Source organism: Cetorhinus maximus, chromosome 9 (genome assembly GCF_964194155.1).
Source record: "Cetorhinus maximus chromosome 9, sCetMax3.hap1.1, whole genome shotgun sequence".
NCBI lineage: Eukaryota > Metazoa > Chordata > Chondrichthyes > Lamniformes > Cetorhinidae > Cetorhinus > Cetorhinus maximus.
The window spans coordinates 15,683,979-15,704,797 of record NC_135887.1 but is presented as its reverse complement, the minus strand read 5'-3'; the positions used below and the strand labels follow the sequence as shown (position 1 = coordinate 15,704,797).

General features: G+C 42.5%; 1 protein-coding gene across 10 annotated transcripts in view; it reads left to right on the top strand.

Moving 5' to 3' along the window:
- The window catches only part of LOC144684399 (kinase suppressor of Ras 1-like), a 202,577-nt gene that overhangs the window by 116,494 nt on the left and 65,264 nt on the right, over nt 1-20,819 (top strand). The window contains exon 1 of one of the 10 annotated variants that reach the window (XM_078548129.1): nt 4,281-4,391. The exons of the other annotated variants lie outside the window; for them this stretch is intronic. Within the exon in view, the coding sequence (XP_078404255.1) occupies nt 4,332-4,391 (60 nt within the window). The 5' untranslated portion in view covers nt 4,281-4,331. Of the gene's footprint in view, nt 1-4,280; nt 4,392-20,819 lie in introns of those variants that run through there. 10 annotated transcript variants of the gene reach the window in all.

The following is a 20,819-nucleotide window of genomic DNA, read 5'->3' as shown; positions in this document are numbered from 1 at the left end:
GGGTGATGCAGCTACCTCAATATGTCCGAGGTGCAATGTTGAAGGAGGCTCCGCCTCTCAAGGGAGACGGTGACCTCCATCTGTCAGATGATTGGGCCTGAGATCAGCTCCAACTGTGTGGGTGGACACCCCATGCCAGTGGCTCTGAAAGTCACAGTAGCCCTCCCATATCTATGCTTCCGGCTCTTTCCAAGGGACAGTGGGGGATCTGTATGGAGTCTCCCAATCAGCTGTCCATAGTTGTCAAGCTGGTGACAGAAGCTCTGTTCAGGCGGGTATTGACTTTCATTTCCGTATGGACGAGGCCAGCCAGGCTGAGCGAGCCAGTGGCTTTGCAGCGATTGCTGGGTTCTCCCACATCCAAGGTGCAATCGACTGCACATGTGGCCATCAAGGCGCCAACAGGTCAGCTGAGTTTCTTCGTTAACAGGAACGTGCAGATGGTGTGTGACCATAGGATGTATATCCTGCAAGTCTTTGCAAGGTACCCTGGCACTTCGCATGACACGGACATCCTGAGACACTCCCAGGTGTCGAGGCTCTTCAGTGCTCCAGCCCAACTGGCTGCTGGGTGACAAGGTCCATCCCTTGAAAAGGCGGCTTATCACGCCTCTCTGCCACCCAATAAAAGAGGCAGAGAAGCAGTGTAACAGGAGCCATGCATCCACAAGGACGGTGAAAGAGAGAACCATAGGTCTTCTAAAGACCTATGTTTCTCATGCCTGGGCCATTTAGTGGGGGAGCACTACAGTACCGCCCAGAGCAGGTGTCACTGATGATGGTTGCATGCTGCACTCCCACAATCTGGCACAGGCAAGGGGGGACCCACTGGAGGAAGAGGATGTTGACGCAGCTGTACAGGCCACAGATGATGAATCTAGTAGTGAGTCAGAAGAGGAGCACAGAGTGGAGAACACTGAGGGTGTGCAGGCAGACCGCTGTAACCCCCAGGGAAGCAGGGACACCAGGGATGCCTTGATCCAACGCTCCTTTAGCTAGGCTGCCAAATAAACACTAGCTCCTCATGCCAGGGCTGCTGCCTCCAGCCTGGATGTCTAAAATGGCCTTTTCCTTTGACCCCAAAGTCTACTCAGTGCCTGTGCAATAACGTTTCGAGCCACCCACTGCTGCATCCTGCACTACATTAAATAAAAAACTTGTCACACTGAGGCCATTACGACGAAAGAAAATTTACCTCATGTTGACAGTCAAAACAAATTAACAGAACCTACTCTGGTCTTCAACCCAGACTAGTTAAAATAAACAAAACATTGCACAGCAGAAGATTACCCATGACTAGTCCCTCTGGTGCTCATGTCGCCTTAAACTTGCGTTTGTGAGTGCTACGTCTTGGTGTTCCCCCATCACTGGCACCGGCCAGCTTGCTGACTTTGCTGTCCTGTTGGCCTTGATGACCTTGGTGATCATCCTCTGGCCAGTGGAGCCTGCACTGGCCCCGCCCGGGAGGGAGCAGCCAGTTTCATGGCTGGCATCTACCCAGTCACCACAGCCTCATCAGATGCCATGGTCACTGGCAGAGGGGCAGAGGAGCTGTTGCCATCATCCAGAGCACCTTGAGAGGAGCCCGCAGAGATGACAGGCATCTCATGCTATGTCACTCTGGACCTCCCTGCTCTCCGTTGATGGACGGGCATCTAGCTGGGATAATGGGTGCCTCATCCATCTCCCACACGGACACTGACCACTTGAGGTCATTGCCTGTGTGAGGGCTTGCAGGTCTGAGCACAACCCCAGGAAACGCTGATTCTGTTGCTGGAGCAGCCAATCCGTGAGAGTCACCACTCTTTCCATGGAGGAGGCGGTGCGCTTGGCCATGAGGGTTAATGTAATGCTCATGCTCTGCATGGACTCCACCATAACGGAGACCATGGCATGCATACCCTCATGGATCTCCACCAGATCCTCCCGCACATACCATTGGACATCCAGCATCTGCCGCCTAATGGATGACTCCAGAGGCTCATCATCAGCCTTCGACTGAGCATCTTCCTGGCCTCTAGCAGTCCTCCGACTGCTGGTGCCCTGCGCGCTCTCTGCCTCTACCTGCACCTCAAGTGAGTTTGAAGTGCCCACACCGCTGGAGGGGGGGGCGGGAGTTGGGGCGGGGGGGGGGGGGGGGGGCGCGAGTGGGGGGGGATGCGGGAGGGGGGGGGGGGGGGGCGGGAGTGGGGGGGGATGCGGGAGGGGGGGTGCCCCGAGTGCCCACCCAATCTGCCCTCCTGCCTGGCGTCTGCAGCCGCATTTGTATCCATGATTTTTACTCTCCTGCTGACAACACCGGGCACCGGGGAAGTCTTTGTTGCCGGCAGCCTTCTAGGGCCTGACTGTGCTGGTTTTAAATCGGCCGCCAGATTGCCATTGGACCCAGTGGCCGACGGGCTCCCACCCCCACCCACCCCTTCCCGGCCATCGGGGAGCCACCGTTCACGCTTGGCAGGCCTTATTTGGCCCGCCAGTGTGAAATCGCGGTCGGGGGGCCGATTGCAGGTGATGGGCCATTTCCCAGCCACTCCCGGGGCTGTCGACTGCGCCCACCCGCCAACCTCAAAATTCTGGGCTTAGATATTGAGAGATTCTGAAAGCCAATCTTAGAATCTGTAAATTGGACACCACTGATTGGTGGGGGGGGATAGAAACAGCTCTGGGCGGATCCAAATGGAGAAGTCTCTGTCTTCGAGCAATCGCAGCATTTGAGGAGAACAGTCAGGATCCTGCTGGCCAAGTGAAATTTGATTAAAATTTTCTATTCAGTTCTGGAACCCAGCTCCAATACATTCTCCTTTATTCCTTATCAGAATAAAATTGATTTGGACTTTGATTGCTATGCAGCTACTCCTGCTGAAAAGTGCACGTGTGCTTGTGATTGCCGAGTGCCAATTGGATTAAGCTCAGCTGTTAGACCATCTATGTATGAATGGCCTGTAGACACTCACTGAAGGCTCTGCTTGTGGTGCTGTCTGGGAAATGCGTCCAGAATGCGCAGTTGCCAAGGTGGAGTTAGGCTGAAGTTTCCACAAACTCCTTCGCTTATATAAGCGGTAGTATACAAGAAAGTCCTGCAAAGCTTTTACATAGTTAATTGATTGAAATCACACTTTAAACAGTCTGCTCTGTCCTGCAAATAAGTATTATGCACTAGAAGAGTCAATCAATTGATTGAAGTTAAACCAATCTGAAATAATTGCTGCTGCTGCTGCAGCAAACCTGGGCTTTGATTGACTGCTGATCCTTGCAAATCGGTGATTAATGATCGGGATTCATGATGACTAAGGGTTCCTGTCACTGGATAAATTGGGTGCAATTCACTGACACCACTCCCATCCTGGAACAATGGGGCCTTTCGTTCTGACATGAGAATGTGGCAAGTTCTGTGGGAGGGAACCGTTTGGGCAAAAGGACCAGTATGAAAGATTGCTGATACTCCAGTGTAATGTGGTTATGGGAGCAACTTGCTTGCATTTCAAATTCAGATATTTTTCGCACTGTTTAATTTGATTCAGCCCAGAGTAAGCTGTTATCTGGACTGTCCCCCAGGCCAGCGTGCTTACGCACATAGCTGTGCATAAAGAATGGTTACTTGGGCAAGGTACTGGAAGAGGTTGTTGAACTGTAGTTCAGCATGAGTCAGCCTCTTGTGAAATAGAGGGAAGAAAATTGTTATAATTCTCTCCAAATTGAGAGAGAAGATCTTGCCTTGATATAGTGCCTTATCACATCTTGAAGTCCCCAACACTTCAAAGACAGTGAATGGGTTTTTGAAGTATGTTTATTATGGAGGCAAACTCAATACCAAAGCTATACATGAGTGAAAACAAAGATGGGATGAGTAACCAATTGAACTGTTTATAATGGTATCAGTCCAGCAAGGATTATTGGCCAGATCACAGGGAGAATTCTTCATGAGATAGTATCAAAATCTTTTACATCCATGCCTCCTTGGTTTAACATTTCAGGCAAAATTATACATTGTAGTTTAGCTCACCCACTCTGCCACATTCCCATTTGGACTGGGACATTTGTGTAAATCTGTAATGCGGTATCGAGGTAATAATGCACGGGTCGCCTGAGCAAATATTTATTAAAAATGTACTAATCATTTACCAATATGAGGTGGTACTAGGCTGAATAACTAGATTAGTTTGTAGCCCATATATATTATTTTCTTCGATAAATATGTAATAATGTTTAAATTGCCAACAACAAACACAAGTCTTTAGAGGCAGAGAAGTGGTTACCTTTGCAATGAGAAAGTTACATACATAGTTTACAAGGTTATGATCCTGGAATTGTGATGACGTCAATTGTGCACCATGGAAAACTCTCTGGGTATTCCCAGAGAAAATGCCTCAGACCAGTTCCCTGAATTTTGGGTGAGTTATTTCTGAAGTATGGATAATGTGCTTCTATAAAGGCAGAGTGGTGCATAATTATCACGCAGATCTTGTTGCTGTGTTTATTTTTGAGTCAGAAACAGAGGATCACTCCTAATTATATGCATGTGCTGACTCTTCCACTATGAAGAGCCCCAATCTATTTTTATGCAATGACTTTGCTTGATTGAAATTGAAAAACAGTGGTGTTCAAGTTACTGTACAGACTTGTCTTTTATTAATGACCTGCCCTCATTATTGTTTCATTATCATATGTCAATGACCTTGAGTCTTGGAGATTAAATACAGTTGAATCTGTCAGCCTGTTTTTAAAAATTTATAGCAATTGTTATAGATTACAGTTGAAGTATTCCAACATACTGGATTATGGGTTAAAAGGCAATTACTGGACGATAAAACTTTTAGACCTCTTCGCTGACACTTCAGCATATGTTTTTAGTAAAGGGTGCAATTATAGTGTGCATGTTTCTACAAAATGGAGCAACTCCTACAGACAGGAAATGTTTCAGGTGAATATCCAATGCATACCTTGAAATTCATAAAGGATGCTCTTAATGTCATGGGATGTTTCTCTCTGTTAAAGGTGCTATGTAAATGCAAGTTGTTATTGGAGATTCACTGATGACATGGCTGTTTCTGTGCAGCTTGATCAACATTCATTTAATGCCGTCATGCTTACTCAGTTTCCTTAGAAAAGTATATATTGCTATCAGAAAATCTGACTAGGTTTGCGATGTAGATTTCTGAGAAAAAGAATAAAATTCAATCTTTTCTTCATAAGCCGCTTGTGTTTTGATTTGTCCTTTTTCCCTCTCTTGACATCTGTCTTAACTGCTTGAGAAGGATGGCTAGATAACTACCGTCAGTCCTTTAATCATTTGGTTGTGAATAGCTGGAATAGTCCTGGGTAACTGGTCCACACCGCTCTCCCTTCCACTTGGGAAGCACCAGTGTCTTTTCAACATCTCTGCTCAATGGTGCAGTTCTAACTTAGAACATTATTTTTTGGAATTGTGGTTAAAAGTATGATGACACTCCTCCTCCTAGTTTCTATATTTAAAATATTGACGCCTGATTTCTGGCATGCTCGGCAGAAAAGAATAAGCAATTTTATTCTCCCCACCATTTTCATGCTGCTTGGCAAACGGCACTGTTGATTACTAAAGGACATGTCACCAACAAACACAGCAACTTATATAACGTCTTTAACATAATGAAACACCCTGAGATGTTTCACAGGAACATTATAAAACAGAATATGACACCGAGCCATGTAAGGTGATACTGTATTCGGTAATGGTCAAATGACCAAAACCTTGTTCAAAGCAGTATTTTCAGGAGTGTCTTAAAGTGAGGTGGGGAGGTGTAGGGAGGGTAATCCAGAGCCCAGGGTTTAGGCAACTGTAGACATGGCAACCAATGGTGGAGCTAAGATTGGGGCTATTCAAGAGGCCAGAATTAGATGAGTGCAAATATCGTTTTTTTGGGACTGGAGGAGATTACAGAGATAGGGAGGGGTGAGGCCATGGAGAGATTTGAAAACAGTGGTGAGAATTTTAAAATCAAGATGATGCTTAACTGAGAGCCAGCGTAGGTCAACGAGCACAGGGGTGATGGAGGAGAGGATTTGGCGCGAGTTGAGGCTTTGGCCATAGAGCTTTGGATGATCTCAAGTTTGTGGAGGGTAGGATGTGGGAGACCAGCCATGAGTGTATTGGAATAGTCAAATCTAGAGATAACAAAGGCCATGTATGAGGGTTTCAGCAGTAGACCGGGGTTGAAGTTGGGCAATGTTATAGAGGTGGAAGTAGACAGTCTTAGTGGTGGTGCACATGTGAAGTCAGAAACTCATTTCAGTTAAAAGTGGCATGAAGATTGTGAACACACTGGCTTTTAAAAAAAATGTTTTATTCGTCTATAGGATGTGCGCATCGCTGGCTAGGCCAGCATTTATTGCCCATCCCCAATTGCCCTTAATCTCAGACCAACACAAAAACAAAGATTCACAGGCATAAGCATGTTACTGCATTGCTCAGGATTGTTTCAAAGCATTTCACGAGATATCAATTAATTTAAAATACATTAACTGCTGTGTAGAAAAATGCATCAGCCATTTTGTGCACACACAATTTCCATAACAATGAATTGAATGACAAGTTGAGGCATTTTTGGCTGGATTGGTTGAGGGAGGAATGTTAATGTGAAAATAAGAAGATTCTGTCCCCTAGTGTGTGTGTGTGCCCTGTGATAGACTGGCGTCCTGTCCTGGGTATACCCCCCCTAGTACCCATTGCCTGTTGGGATAGGCTCCAACTCCCCACAACCCTGAATCGGATGAAGGGGTTCTGGAAGAATGAGCGAGTGAGGATTCTATGCTGTAGTCAAATATTGTCATGAAGTTTTTTTTACTATTCCACTGAGCCAAAAGAAAAGGCATGTGGGTTTACTTTTTTAACATCTTATCTGCAGGATGCTCTACAAATAATGCAGAACACCCTCAGTACTGCACTGTGGTGTCAACTTAAATTGTGTTGGGGGCCTTGAAAAAATATAGAACATTGCTGAAAAGAGAGACATGTTGCCAAAGCTTTTTGTCTTGCACTCACCAGAATAAATGCAAGTATGCTAAATTTCAAACAATCACACCAATTTTGACTACAGGAGATAAGGATGCTGATTGGTTGACGGTTCAACTCTGACCAAGGTGCTGCCATGGAGAAACTAATGGGGAACTAAAGGTTTCCCAAGCTCCTAGGTAATTGAAAAAAGGTGCAAAGCTTGAACACTTTCCTTTTGTTTGCACAGAACGGGTCTCTGCGTATGAATATACGTTGCTTCTAGCAAACGTAAATGTGTCACATTATGACCCGACAGATTATCTTAAATTGGTTGTTAGGGTAGCTATTAATGCATTCAGGATAATGCGTTGCCAGGTATGTATGCTGTATGCCCCAATGATTGTAGTGTAAGGGTGTTTGGCATAGCAGGGGTTAATGTGGGACTGGGGAACCGTACCGCCCACATTGTGATGTAGAGGATCACATTATAGTAGACTGGGCATAGAAGAGCCTGGGAGAAGTCGGAATGAAGATAGCACTTGGATAGGGCTGTACCTTGGAGATATGTATATGATTGTGTGTTAAAATAAATAGTTTATGTTCAACCACATAAACCTCCAGTCCTTTTAGTGAGATACCTAACAACCTTACAACATGGTGGCAGCCAATGAACGAACCCAGATTCCCAGAGAAGCTGGTGAAGGCCCCTGGAATCTGAAAAACTCAAGGAACAGCATCCTGACCTGACTGACATGCACCTGAACCAAAGGCACAGATGGAGATAGTCTAAAAAGAAGCTCCATTGCAGACAAATGGGCTGAAGGACAGAAGAAAAATCCATTGTGCAGCTAAAGGACTCCACCAGAGCATGTGGAGGTCCACTGTGCATCCCCATTGATTGCAGAGTCAAAGGAGCTAGCAAGTGTGAGCAAAAATTCAGTACAAAGGTTGAGCTAGCCTTTAACTGTATTCAGGGCATTGATCAGGCAGAGCAATCTATTTCTTTAATCACCTTGACAGCCCGGGTTCAGAGTCGATGCCATACCACGTGGTGGCTGAGCTCTGTTGGAAAAAATACAAAAAAAAGTGGGCAAGAGAAAGAAATATGGTTACTGCAGCGCCATCTTTAAAACAGACACAACATTCAAAGATGTTACTCCCCTGTGCTGAAAAACAGTCATGGATAATAAATCAACCCTACCAGATCAGTTTGGCTTGATGCAAGGGCCAGACCATGCACAGAATTGGGGGCTTTGATGAAAAAAGATTTTCAAGCTACATGATAGCTTCAGGATTAGATAAGACAAAAGCTGAACAAGTGAATACACTACTGTACTCAGTCGGTCTGATAACCGATGACATCACTGTGAGACAAGGAGTAAATGAATCTTCAGATAAGTTTGAAGGTGTCCTGAAGTCCTTCGATGCCTATGTTAATTTCAGAAATAATAAGATTTTAGAGCAAGCAAAATTCAACAAGTGAGTCCAGCAGCCCGGAGAACCAGTTGACTCATTTATCAGAGTTATACAGATTGGCTGAAGGCTGTGACTACAGCAGCCTTAAGTCGGAGCTCATAAGAGACTGAATAGTAGTCAGAGTAGAAAAATCCATTGTGCAGCTAAAGGACTCCACCAGAGCATGTGCAGGTCCACTGTGAATCCCCATTGATTGCAGAGCCAAAGGAGCTAGCAAGGGTGAGCAAAAATTCAGTACAAAGGCTGAACTAGCCTTTAACAGTAATCAGGGCATTAATCAGGCAGAGCAATCCATTTCTTTAATGATCGCAGCCAACCCGGGTTCAGAGTCTGATGTTGCCCTTTCATACGTATTACCGGCAAAAGACTAATACCAGGAATGGGTGGGTTGTCTCGTGATGAAAAATTGAGCAGGTTAGGCTTGTTTCCGCCAGAATTTAGAAGAGTAAGAGGCGACTTGATTAAGACCTTTAGGATCCTGAGGGGTCTTGACACAGTGGATTTGGAGAGGATGTTTCCTCTTGTGGGAGAATCTAGAACCAGGGGTCATGATTTAAAAATAAGGGGTCGCTCATTTAAGTCTGAGAAATTTTTTTCTCTGAGGGTCATGAGATTTTGGAACACTCTTCCCCAAAAGGCAGTGGAAAAGGAGCCTTTGAACACTTTTAAGGCAGAGCTAGATAGATTAACAAGGGGATAAAAAGCTGACGGGTTAGGCAGGAATGTGGCGTTGAGGTTGCAATCAGATCAGCTATGATCTTATCGAATGGTGGAGTAGGCCGAGTGGCCTATTCTTGCTCCTAATTCGTATGTTTGTATGTATGTTCGTATTTAAGAAGATCTGACCCTAGAAAAACAGCCATCCAAATAGTCATGCAGTCTGAAACCCACCAACAACACTGGTCCATTTAAGATGGTAAGGTTAAGCCGTGGTATAGAGCAACCCCGGCTGTTTTCATAAAGCAGCAAAGGGGTAGACTCCAGGCCTAGAAAGGCAATACCCAAACTGACCACAAGATGGTGGGAGACCATGTCAGCATTGGGCGAGAGCAGTGTCAAGCCATCTCTGTGCAGTGCTTGAACTACAACTGGCTGGGACACTTTGGAACATACATAAGAACATAAGAAATAGGAGCAGGAGTAGGACATTCTGCCCCTCAAACCTGCCCTGCCATTCAATAAGATCTTGGCTGATCTGCCCCAGGCCTCAACTCCTCTTTTTGTGTCAGCTCCTCGTAGCCCTCAACTCCCTGATATTTCAAAAATCTATCTACCACCTCTTTAAATACTTTCAGTGATCTAGACTCCACAACTCTCTGGGTTTGAGAATTCCAGACATTCACTATCCTCTGAGAGAAGAAATTCCTTCGAATCTCAGTTTTAAATGAGTGTCTCCTTATTCTGAAACTATGTCCCCTAGTTCGAGATTCCCCCACTAGTGGAAACATCTTCTCAACATCTACCCTGTCAGAACCTTGTACTTTTCAATAAGATCACCCCTCATTGTTTAAACTCTCATGAATAAAGGCCTAAACTGTTTAGCACCTGTTGACAAGCCAACTCCTTTAGCCCAGGAATCAGCCTATTGAATCTCTTTTGAACTACCTCCAATGCCATTGTATCCTTTCTTAAATACGGCGACCAAAACTGTACACAGTACTCCAGGTGTGGCCTCACCAACACCCTGTACAGTTGTAACAAGACTTCCCAATTTTTAAACTCCAACCCACTAACAATACAGGCCAAAATTCCATTTGCCTTCTTAATTACTTGCTACACCTGCATGCTAACCTTTTGTGTTTCTTGCACAAGAACACCCAGATCCCTCTGTGTTGCACTTTTTTGGAGTTGCGCTCCATTTAAATAATAGTCTGCCTTTTGATTCTTCCTACCAAAGTGCATGACCTGACACTTTCCTACATTAAACTCCATCTGCCAAGTTTTTTCCCACTCATTCAACCTTTCTATATCCCCTTGTAGATTCCTTAGGCCCTCATCACAACATGCTCTCCCATCTATTTTTGTATGGTCAGCAAATTTGGATACATTACACTCTGCCCCCTCCTCCAAGTCAGTAATATAGATAGTAAATAATTGAGGCCCTAGGACTGATCCTTGTGGCACTCCACTAGTTACATCTTTCCGACCTGAAAAAGACCTATTAATCCCGGCTCTCTGTCTTCTGTGTGTTAACCAATCCTCAATCCATGCTAATACATACCCCCAATATCGTGCAATAACCTTTTATGTGGCACCTTATCGAATGCCTTCTGGAAATCCAAATGCACTACACCTAGCTTTATCAACTCTGCTTGTTATATCCTCAAAGCACTCTAGCAAAGTTGTCAAACATGATTTCCCTTTCACCAAACCATGTTGACTCTGTTTGACTGCATTAAGCTTTTCTAAATGTCTTGCTATTTCTTCCTTAATAATGGACTCTAGCATTTTCCCAATGACAGATGTTAGGCTAACTGGCTTATAATTTCCTGTTTTTCGTCTCCCTCCCTTCTTGAACAGGGGCGCCACATTATCGGTTTTTCAATCCACTGGGACCCTCCTGGAATCCCGTGAGTTTTAGAATATTTCGACCAATGACTCCACTATCTCTGCAGCTAATTCCTTTAAAACCCTTGGAGGCAGGCCATCAGGTCCTGGCGACTTGTCTGCCTTTAGTCCCATTAGTTTGTCAAATACTTTGTCCCTCATGATAGAGACTGTTACAAGATCGTTCCTCCAATTAGCTCCTTGCTTATCTGATATCTTTGGGATGTTTATAGTGTCCTGCACTGTGAAGACCGATGCAAAATATTGGTTTAAATTATCTGCCATTTCCCTGTTCCCCATTATCAATTCTCCAGTCTCACCCTTCAAGAGTCCCACACTCACTTTAGCTACTCTTTCTTTTTATATACTCATAAAAGCTCTTGCAGTTTGTTTTTATATTTCTTGACAATTCACTTTCACAATCAAGTTTCTCCCTCTTTATTAGCTTTTTAGTCATCTGCTGCTGGTTCCTAAAAAAAAAATTCCCAATCCTCTGGCTTACCACTAGTTTTTGCTGCTTTGTATGCCTTAATTTTTGATTCGATACTCTCCTTGACCACCTTTTGTTAACCACGGGTGGTTCATTCTTCTCATCGAGTCCTTCTTTTTGATAGTGATTAATTTTTTCTGAGCATTGAGGTATCTGCTTAAATGTCTGCCACAGCCCGCTTTAGACAACTCTTTCTTCATACCTCTATTTGCCCTTATTTAAGTTGAGGACACTGGTTTGAGACCTGAGCTGCTCGCTATTTGAGCCCCCCCGGCCACCCCTCCAAAGGCTCCTGGCTGGGTATGGTGAACTAGTTGGCAAAATTTCTGCCCAGTGTGGCGCAGGCCATAGACTCTGTGGCACCTTCACGCAAAGGGCCAAGGGTGGTGCTGGGATGTGCAGCAAGAGCAAGAATTTGGTCAAGTCAAAGACATGCTGCTCTCATCTGATATCCTGACTCGCTACGGCCCATCCCTGCCCTCTTCAATAGCAACGGATGCCTCCTCCACTGGCCTTGAGGTAGTTTTATTCCAGAAGCAACTGGATGGATGTTGCCGACCAGTGTACTATGCATCTAAAGGACTGTCAGACACAGATATAGTATGCTGTTATTGAAAATAAAGCTGTTGCAGTCACGTGGCCTTGTGAGAAGTTCTCTGACTATGTTATTGACCTGCAAATCACCTTTGAAATGGATCATGAACCATTGGTCTCGCTGTTAGACGCAAAAGATGCCCCCCCCCCAGAATTCGGAGATTCCGTTCGCATCTGATACACTGTATCATATGTGAAGAGCATGGTCAAAGGAAACATCAAATGACTGGAGACATACTAACCAAGGCTAAAGTTCTGCGGAACATGATGTCAACCTGGTCGGTGAGCTCAAGTCGTATTTCTAATTGGTGAGAAAAAAAACTGCTGGCTATCTCAGGAAAGCTTCAGCACATACACCAGGAGCCGTTGTGAGTTGAGGATTATATCCGCATCCTTTGTTACTGTCGACAATGGTGGCCACAGCAGAGGCCAGGTGGCAATGTCATGAAAATTTGTTTTGAACAGCAAAAACATTTCACCGTGATAGATGATCTGCTAGTATATAATGAGTGGTTGGTCATTCCAGTCTCCCTATGGCTGGAGATTCTCCAACGAACCCGCCAAAGCCAGCTGGGCATTACACAGTGCAGAGCATGGGCCCTGTCTGCGGTGTGGTGGGGAGAATATCAAGGGCAATTGAAGAAATGATCTCAAACTGCCAGGTGTGTGCTCTTCTCAAACCTGTCCAGAGCGAACCCCTTATCCCCATACAGTTCCCTATCAGGCTGTGGGAAAGATTGGGAATGGATTTATTCATGTTTTAATGGCAGGTCTTTTCTCAGCATAGTTGATTATTTCACCCGATGGATCGAAGTGAAGCAATACACATGATGACCACAGAGGCAGTCGTTAGGTCTTTGAAGGATGTGTTTGCGCGCCATGGCATCCTGGACCAGGTGGTGTCCGATAATGGCCCACAATTTGTAAATGAATGCTTCACTCAATTTGGCATCAGTTATGGCTTTCAACGCCTTGCCAGTTCCCCAAGGTATCCACAATCTAATGGTGAGGCAGAAAGAGGCATCCACACCATTAAAACCCTTTTGAGGAAAAAAATCCAAGACTTCCCAATGGTGCTTTTAACATTTAGAACCACCCAGCTGCAATGTGCATTGGCTCTATCAGAGCTCCTGATGGGCAGAAAACTTCACACTCAACTCCCAATGTTGCCAAAGAAATTAATCCGAGAGTTGGCAATCAAGAAATACTGGAAGGTTCAGGACTAAGAACAGCCCTACAGACAGAGACAGGATTCCGCCTACAATAGGAAGCTCTGTACTAGAAACCTGCCCCAGTTACACACAGGTGATAAGGCTTGGATCGGAGACCTTGAAAGATAGGGTGTCACCTGGAGAGATCGTGGTCAACCAAGGTCATACCTGATACACACCCCAGAAGGCATGATCAGGGGGAACAGAAGGAGTTGTCACCTCATCCCTCGAGGCAAACCTCTTACTATACATTTTAAGTGAATCAGGTGGAGACAACCAACTGCCAGAAATGCCGAATACCAAGATGTCAACTCTGAACCAACAAGGCCTGCGTAAAGCAACTGAGCCCACCACTCCTCCAAACACCACAAGAACAAGATCTAGAAGAATAATCAAGCCTGTGGACTGTCTGAATTTATAAAGTCAGAGACTTGGGGGTGGGGAGGGGAGGAGAAAGGGTAGCATGTAAAGAAAGCTGGTATTGTAAATATATTGGGTAAAGACTTGGGGGTGGGAGGTGTAGTATGAGGGTGTTCAGCATAGCAAGGGTTAATATTGGACTGGCAAACGGGACCGCCCACATTGTAGACAGTCACAGGATGACAGACTGGATGTAGACGAGTCTTGGAGAAGTTGGCATGAAAGTAGCACCTAGATAGGGCTATACCTTGGAGTGATTGAATCTAATAGTGTACTTCTTAAGTTGTTAGTAATAGACAGAGTACAGACCATACTCAACCAGCCCACCCTTGCAAACCCCAAAACAAAACGTCTATTTAGATGTGATTCTGAGATTGGGCAGCACTTGCTGAACATTCATATATGGGCCTAAACAATGAGTGCAGGCTCTTATTGCTAAGAATTTTAGAGCTGCCCTAATATCTCTCTCTTGTTCAATCAACCAACAAATGCACAGTCAAGCAGGACATACTGGACAGCAATTTGGAGTGGGAGTATTGTCTAATTTCTCGTTCCAGCAAGTCGGATAACATTGATGTCACTTGCTGCACTCCTTAAGAGTTGCTTGCTGAGACCCCAGACCTGGGACCTACTAATTTGAGTGACATAATAGTACATTGAACAGGCTTTTTATCCACTGAGCTATCTGCCACTTTGCCTTGTTCCAGCTATTGCTGCTTCTCCACAGCTACCTATTGGCATCTACTGGGCTAAATGGTTTACTGAAAACTAAATTCCATAATGATTCTGCTACATGAATATTTATTATTTTTACCTGGAGTTTGGTGCTTGTGGCAAGACATCCAATTAGCATCAGGTACATCACAGCTAGTTGCAGAGTGTGCATTCCTTTGCTGTACCTGACTAATATTCCTCAATCCTAGTTTCCGTGGAGCACCTGTTACTGCCTCATAGAGACCCTACTTCCTACACAAACTATCTTTCTGGCATCTGAATGTCATTGGCAATTAGTGCTATTTCTCAGCATGTTTGTGTTGTCAAGTTTTTTTTTCACACTCTTCCCCCGCACCCCCCTGCCCATTTCCCAATGAATAGGCCCATGCACAAAGCCATTTCATTTGGACACCTGTAGCCAACAGACCTTATTGCAAATAGTTATCCTCCAACAAAGCGGGCACACTCTTGAAATCTTCTAATGTGTAACCTCACCCTGTGTTTCTGACAATGAAACTGTAACCTGACTTCCATCAATGTCTACTTTTGGTTAGCTGTAAGAGGTGCGCAACAGTGAATAATTAAGGATAAATTATATTTGATTTTTTTTCCCTCCACATTACAGGGATGTGATGCATCTGCTGCTCAGTGCCTCCCTGCAGAATGTAGCTTGGATTGGGAATTAAGCAGAACCTGCATCATCGTCCCCTGTTGTGTGAAATGAGTTTGGACAATTTCTACCTAGTCCTAGTGAGGCTGGATATGCAAACACTGTTGTCTCTAACTTAGCACTATTGTAACAATGAGAGAAGACTTTCTCAAATGTCCAGAATAAATTCTTATATAAGCACTTTGGAAGTATAGGAAGTAAGTCATTCATGGAGATGGTTAACAAATATGTTTCTGTAGAGTAAATTGGCTGTCTGAATCTAGTTATTTTATCATTTAGGGCCAGTTTATAGAGTTGCAGGACACAGTTTTGTGCTTTTATTTCTCTTTAATGCAATAGAATTTCCAAGCAGCTCCATTTCACTGTCAAACAGCAGTTGAAGTCGAGGACTTCCCTGAGCCATTACCACTTCCTGTTTTCTTTTCAATGCTTTGAGCAGACAGTGTTCTAATGCTGTAGAAAATGCAATTGGGAGAAAAATTCAGTTTGTGACATCTCAAGGAGTGCATTAGACAAGGAACAGCTAAAATCTATTGTGACCGTAATGAATGTTGCATCAAACACTGGCTTAATATCCAAGTAATCATATTAAAGCTAAGCTTGAAGGGATCATGTTGACTAATTTATTTTAAGCTTCTGCATATGTATAGCACGGTTGTGAGAGCTAAGAAAGCCTCTTGTTTTCTACTGACTTACTTTCATTTGTCGTGTGTCATGGGGACTGGCTGCAGGTCTCAAAGTCTGTCTGAGCTCCTTAAACCAAGGTCGTCATTCCCATGCAAATATAATCTCTTGATTATTTGCCTTTGTGTAGTTTGCTGTGTACTGTAACTAACCTTAGATCTCAATCACTTAAACTTACAATGTTATATCAGACACAGAGCTATTTGCTCCAAGTGTAGCATTTACCGTTTTGTACGGAGAAGAAACTTCAGAATAGTGATCCCGATAAATGTTTATTTAAATCACAACTTTGGAGCACAACTTCAACTGCCTTCAGAAGCCTTTACTATGTCAAAAGTTGTTTTTTGTTGTCTTAAAATTTTTAATTGATTAAATTCTTCAAATTAGTTTAGAATTATCCAAAGAATACAATATGGGGAAGATTAAGACCAGAGCCAATGTCTCATAGGATTTAGATGAAAGAACAATTGTTTTCTTTGAATTACATTTCTAGAAATATTTGAATGCTAAACAACTATACTGGATACCATCTATTGACTACTGTGCACAAGTCTTATGCAACAGTTGTATTGTATATGCATGAAATTTGTTTAGATAGACTTCCTAAGCTTTTGGTGCTACACTTGAGGCCACTACATCTTCGTCAAGCTAATAATTATTTGTTCAATCATCCAGAATTGATGTGCTCTGTATATGAAGCGTGCAGTGAATTTTGTTGTTGAATAAGTTGCCATAAAATACAGGGGAGTGATACACTAATATGAACTTTGATTCATTTAAACAAATTAGCAATCTGAAACCACCTTGGCTGTTTATCAGTATATTTGTTGATTTTTGGTTTCTTTTGAATGCTTTTTCTCGGATTTGTGCTTGTTACTGGATACAGTTGGAAAGCTGCCTTGGTGTTACATAATTGTGGCACTAACTACAAGCAGCATTAACTGGTTACTGGTACAGTGCAACCATCGTCCGTCTTGTAGGTGTTTGTATTTTAGATTGAAGTAAACAAACCAATTTCTGTATTTTAATTTCCTTAGGAAATTGTAAAATAAACAGATGCCTTGTAACAATGTCCATGTATGTGCTTCCATTGACCAATTGTTGTGGCACAGCGGATGGTAAATACTGAGCTGCTCAAATCCCAAAGGGAAACTTGTAACAGCTGCCACAACTGTTTTTGCAATTTGTATTTTTATTTCAAGATGTGTGCCTTGGATTCAGTAGTAATTAGTCCACCAAGTCTTAGAGGTTTTTTACAAAACTAAATTAGACATTTGTTAATAAAAGAAATGATTTTAAGCACATACATAGATCTATAAATTACTGCAATAACTCCTAAATCCCCTAATTAATCCAGTTTCCAGTTACACCTCCGTTAAGGCAACAGTAAAACAAGATAGACTTCAGACCCAGGCAAAGCACACAATACCCTGGACAGTGATATTTAAAATGAATTCTCTTAGCATTGGTTCCTGGAGGCAGCAGCTTGGTACATAGAGGCTGGAGGCTTTTCACACTTGTTGGATCTTAGAATGTCGTCTTCTTACACATAACCTCATCTCCTTTATCCAGGTTTCTCTCTTTTTAATGTAAATCCCAATGCCCCAATATGTCTTTGCAACTTTACTTTTTCCATAATATAACTTTTTCATAACACACATATCAGTAATCTTTGGGAAAAATAAACACACTGTTTTGCTTAGCCTCTGGCTAGGTGTAACACCTTAGCATCTCTTTGAAAGTCACGACTCTGGTTTATCTAAAAATGCAAATATTCTTCACACCTCACATTCTTAAACTTCAGCCATGTTTATGTATTTAGCATTTCAAACCTAGATTCCCTCCTGATACATCAAAGCACCCACACCAGCTCTCAGTAATTCAGTTAAAATCACACACTCACACCCACACACGCAAACTAATCCAAACCCCACTATTAACCTACCTTTACAATAAGTTACAATAATATTATGAAAATTATATTTTTATGACAAATACTTGAAGCAGGAAAGTAATTAAAATGAAAGGACGCATTCTATTTGGATACTTATGTCCTTACATAGGATTTCATTGAATATATGACACAGAAACAGGTCATTCAGCCCGACCGTCTATGCTGGCATTTATGTTCCACTCAAGCCTCCTCCTGTCTTTCCTCATCTAAATTGATCATCGTAACCCTCTATTTCCTTCTCCCTGGTATGATTGTCTAGTTTCCCCTTAAATTCTATCCCATTCGCTTCAAACCATTCTCTGGATAAGGAGGTTTCTTCTGAACTTCCTATTGGATTTCATGGTGACTGTATTATATTGATGGCCAGTAGTTATCTCAGAAGAGGAAGCATTCTCTCTGCATCCACCCTATCTAAACCTTTCTTAATTTTCAATACCTCTATTAGGTCACCCTGCAGCCTTCATTTTTCAGGAGAAAAGAGACCCAGGTTAGTCCCAGCTTGTCAATCCTTTCCTGATATGTATACCCGACATTTTTGGTATCACCTTGTAAATCTTCTTTTCACCCTCTGCAGTGCCCCTCAACTTTTAGTGATTGGTGTATTTGCACTTAAATCCCCACCTGGACTTGCTTCTTACAAGAAATAAGTGACCTCCCTATTCTTCCTACCAAAATTTACTATCTCACATTTATATGTATTGAACTTTGTTTGCCAATTATTTGCCCATTCTGCACGTTTATCCATGTCCTCCTCAGTATTTACTATCTCTTTCTCCCACGCACCTAAATTTTGTATAATTCGCAAGTGTAGAAATTGTTTTTGATTCCAAAGCCTAAATTGTTCATGTAAATTACAAACAGCAGAGGTCCCAGTACTGATCCTTGTTGAACACCAGTTCCCCAATTCTGCCACTCTGAACAACTATACTCCTATTCTCTGCTATCTGTCTTGAAGCCAGGTAACCTAATCCATTCTGTTACATGCCCCCTGTCTCCACATTCTCTAATCTTATCCATTAGTGTATTATGGGGGCACCTTATCAAAGGCCTTTTGAAAATCCAGATGAATTACAACTGCTGCATTATTATTATCTGTTGCCTCTTCAAAAAAAAATAATTTCTGATTTGTCAAGCAAGATTTTCCCTTTTGAAATCCAAGCTGACTCTTAAATATTGTTTTTGTTTCTCAATGTTCTTCTTTGCTTTAGTAGGGATTCCATTATTTTTCCTAATACCCATGGTAAGCTGACTGGTCTATTATTCCCTCGGCATGTTTTTGTCCCCTTCTAAAATATAGGAATTGCATTATTTGTCCTCTTGCCTTCTGATGCTACACCTTTTTCTAATTAATTATTAAAATGGTGTAGTAATGTCACTACTATCTCTTCCCTTGATTCTTATAAAATATGTGTATTGCAATCCATCTGGGTTGAGGCTTTATCCTCTGAGTTTAGTTGGGTTATTCAGTGCATCCCAATTTTATTTTAAATGCATTACCTCATTTCTCATTTCATCAATTTCTTGTCTGTCAGTTCAATTTCCCTGATAAATACCAAAGTGAAAATTATTTAATATTTCTATCATCTATTTTACCCATGGTATTATCCTGTCTACCCCTTAATTGTCCCATTCCCATAACAGCCTTTCTTTTTTTAAAATTGATGTGCCTGTAAAATAATTTACTATTTTCTTTTATGTTAATTGATAATTGATAATTTAGTTTCATAGTTCCTTTTTGCCTTCCCAACTGTGTTTTTATTTCTCAATTTCTTCGTATTCTCTCATCCTCACTTCTCTGCCGTTTATGTACTTATTGTATAACTCTTTCTTAGCCTTCAATTTGTTTATACTTTTATTCACCCATGGAGCCTCACAGATGTTATTTGTCCTTTCTTCTTAGCGGAATATAATTTTCCTGAACTCTGAACACCATTTTAAATGTCTTCCATTGTTGTTTGCCAATGTAGTTGCCCATTTTATTTTCCTAAATTCTATTCTCAATTCCTTAAAATCAACTTTCCTCCAGTCTATCAAACTGGTTTTCATCACACAAATGTCCTTTCTAGCACCATTTTAAAGCGTAATATATTATGGTTGCTATTGACTAGAAGTTTCCCCACATTTACTTCTCTTACCTCTGCTGGTTCATTCTCCATTACTAAATTAAATAGTGAATCTTCCCTTATTGGGCTTTTTACATACTGGACTGGATTAGAAAGGAATCCTGTGAGCATTGTAGGAAGACCATTCCATTTTACTACTTCTGTCCAATTAATATCAGGGTAGTTGAAATCCCCCATGACTATTATTCTATGTTTTTTACTCAATTCTCTAGTTTGTCTGCATACTCCTTCCCCCACCTCCCATCCATTATTAGGTGGTTTGTAAACTGTACCTATTAATGTGATTGATCCTTTATTATCTTTTATCTTTATCCATGTGGATTCTATTTTGTCGCTGATTGCTACATCCCTTTGTTTCTACTGCCTATGTAATCCCTAATAGCTACAGATACTCCACCTTCCCTCTTTTCCCTCTATCTTTCTAAATATGTTGTCCCATGCAATGTTTAATTCTCAATCCTGATTTTTCTGGAGCCACGTCTCAGTTGTCCCTACTATTTTTGGTTTCTCCCAATGCTTGATTGTCTCCAGGACCCCTGTTTTATTGTGGAGACTTGGCTGCATTGCTGTACAGGCACTTTAACTCATTTTTAATAGGATTTCCTTACACTTCATGTTTAACCATCTTTTTATACTCCTTTCCTATAACTCCAATTATTTCCTTAGCTTCAATGTCCTCCCTTAATTTTTCATTCCTATGCTTTTTCCCTATTTTGTTTACATTTAAATTGCTTATGTTTCTTGTAGATCCCTCTCCCTACCATATCAGTTTAAAGCCTTTATCGCCTCCCTGATTACCCTTTCTGCTAGAACACTTGTCCCACCTGGTGTCAATGGAGCCTCCTTCCTATCCCAGAACTAGTGTCAATGTTATTATCCTTGAGGTTCTGCTTTTTATTTTAGACCCTAGCTCCTGATACTCTTTCAGCAGGACGTCCTCCCTTTTACTGCCTATGTCATTTGTTC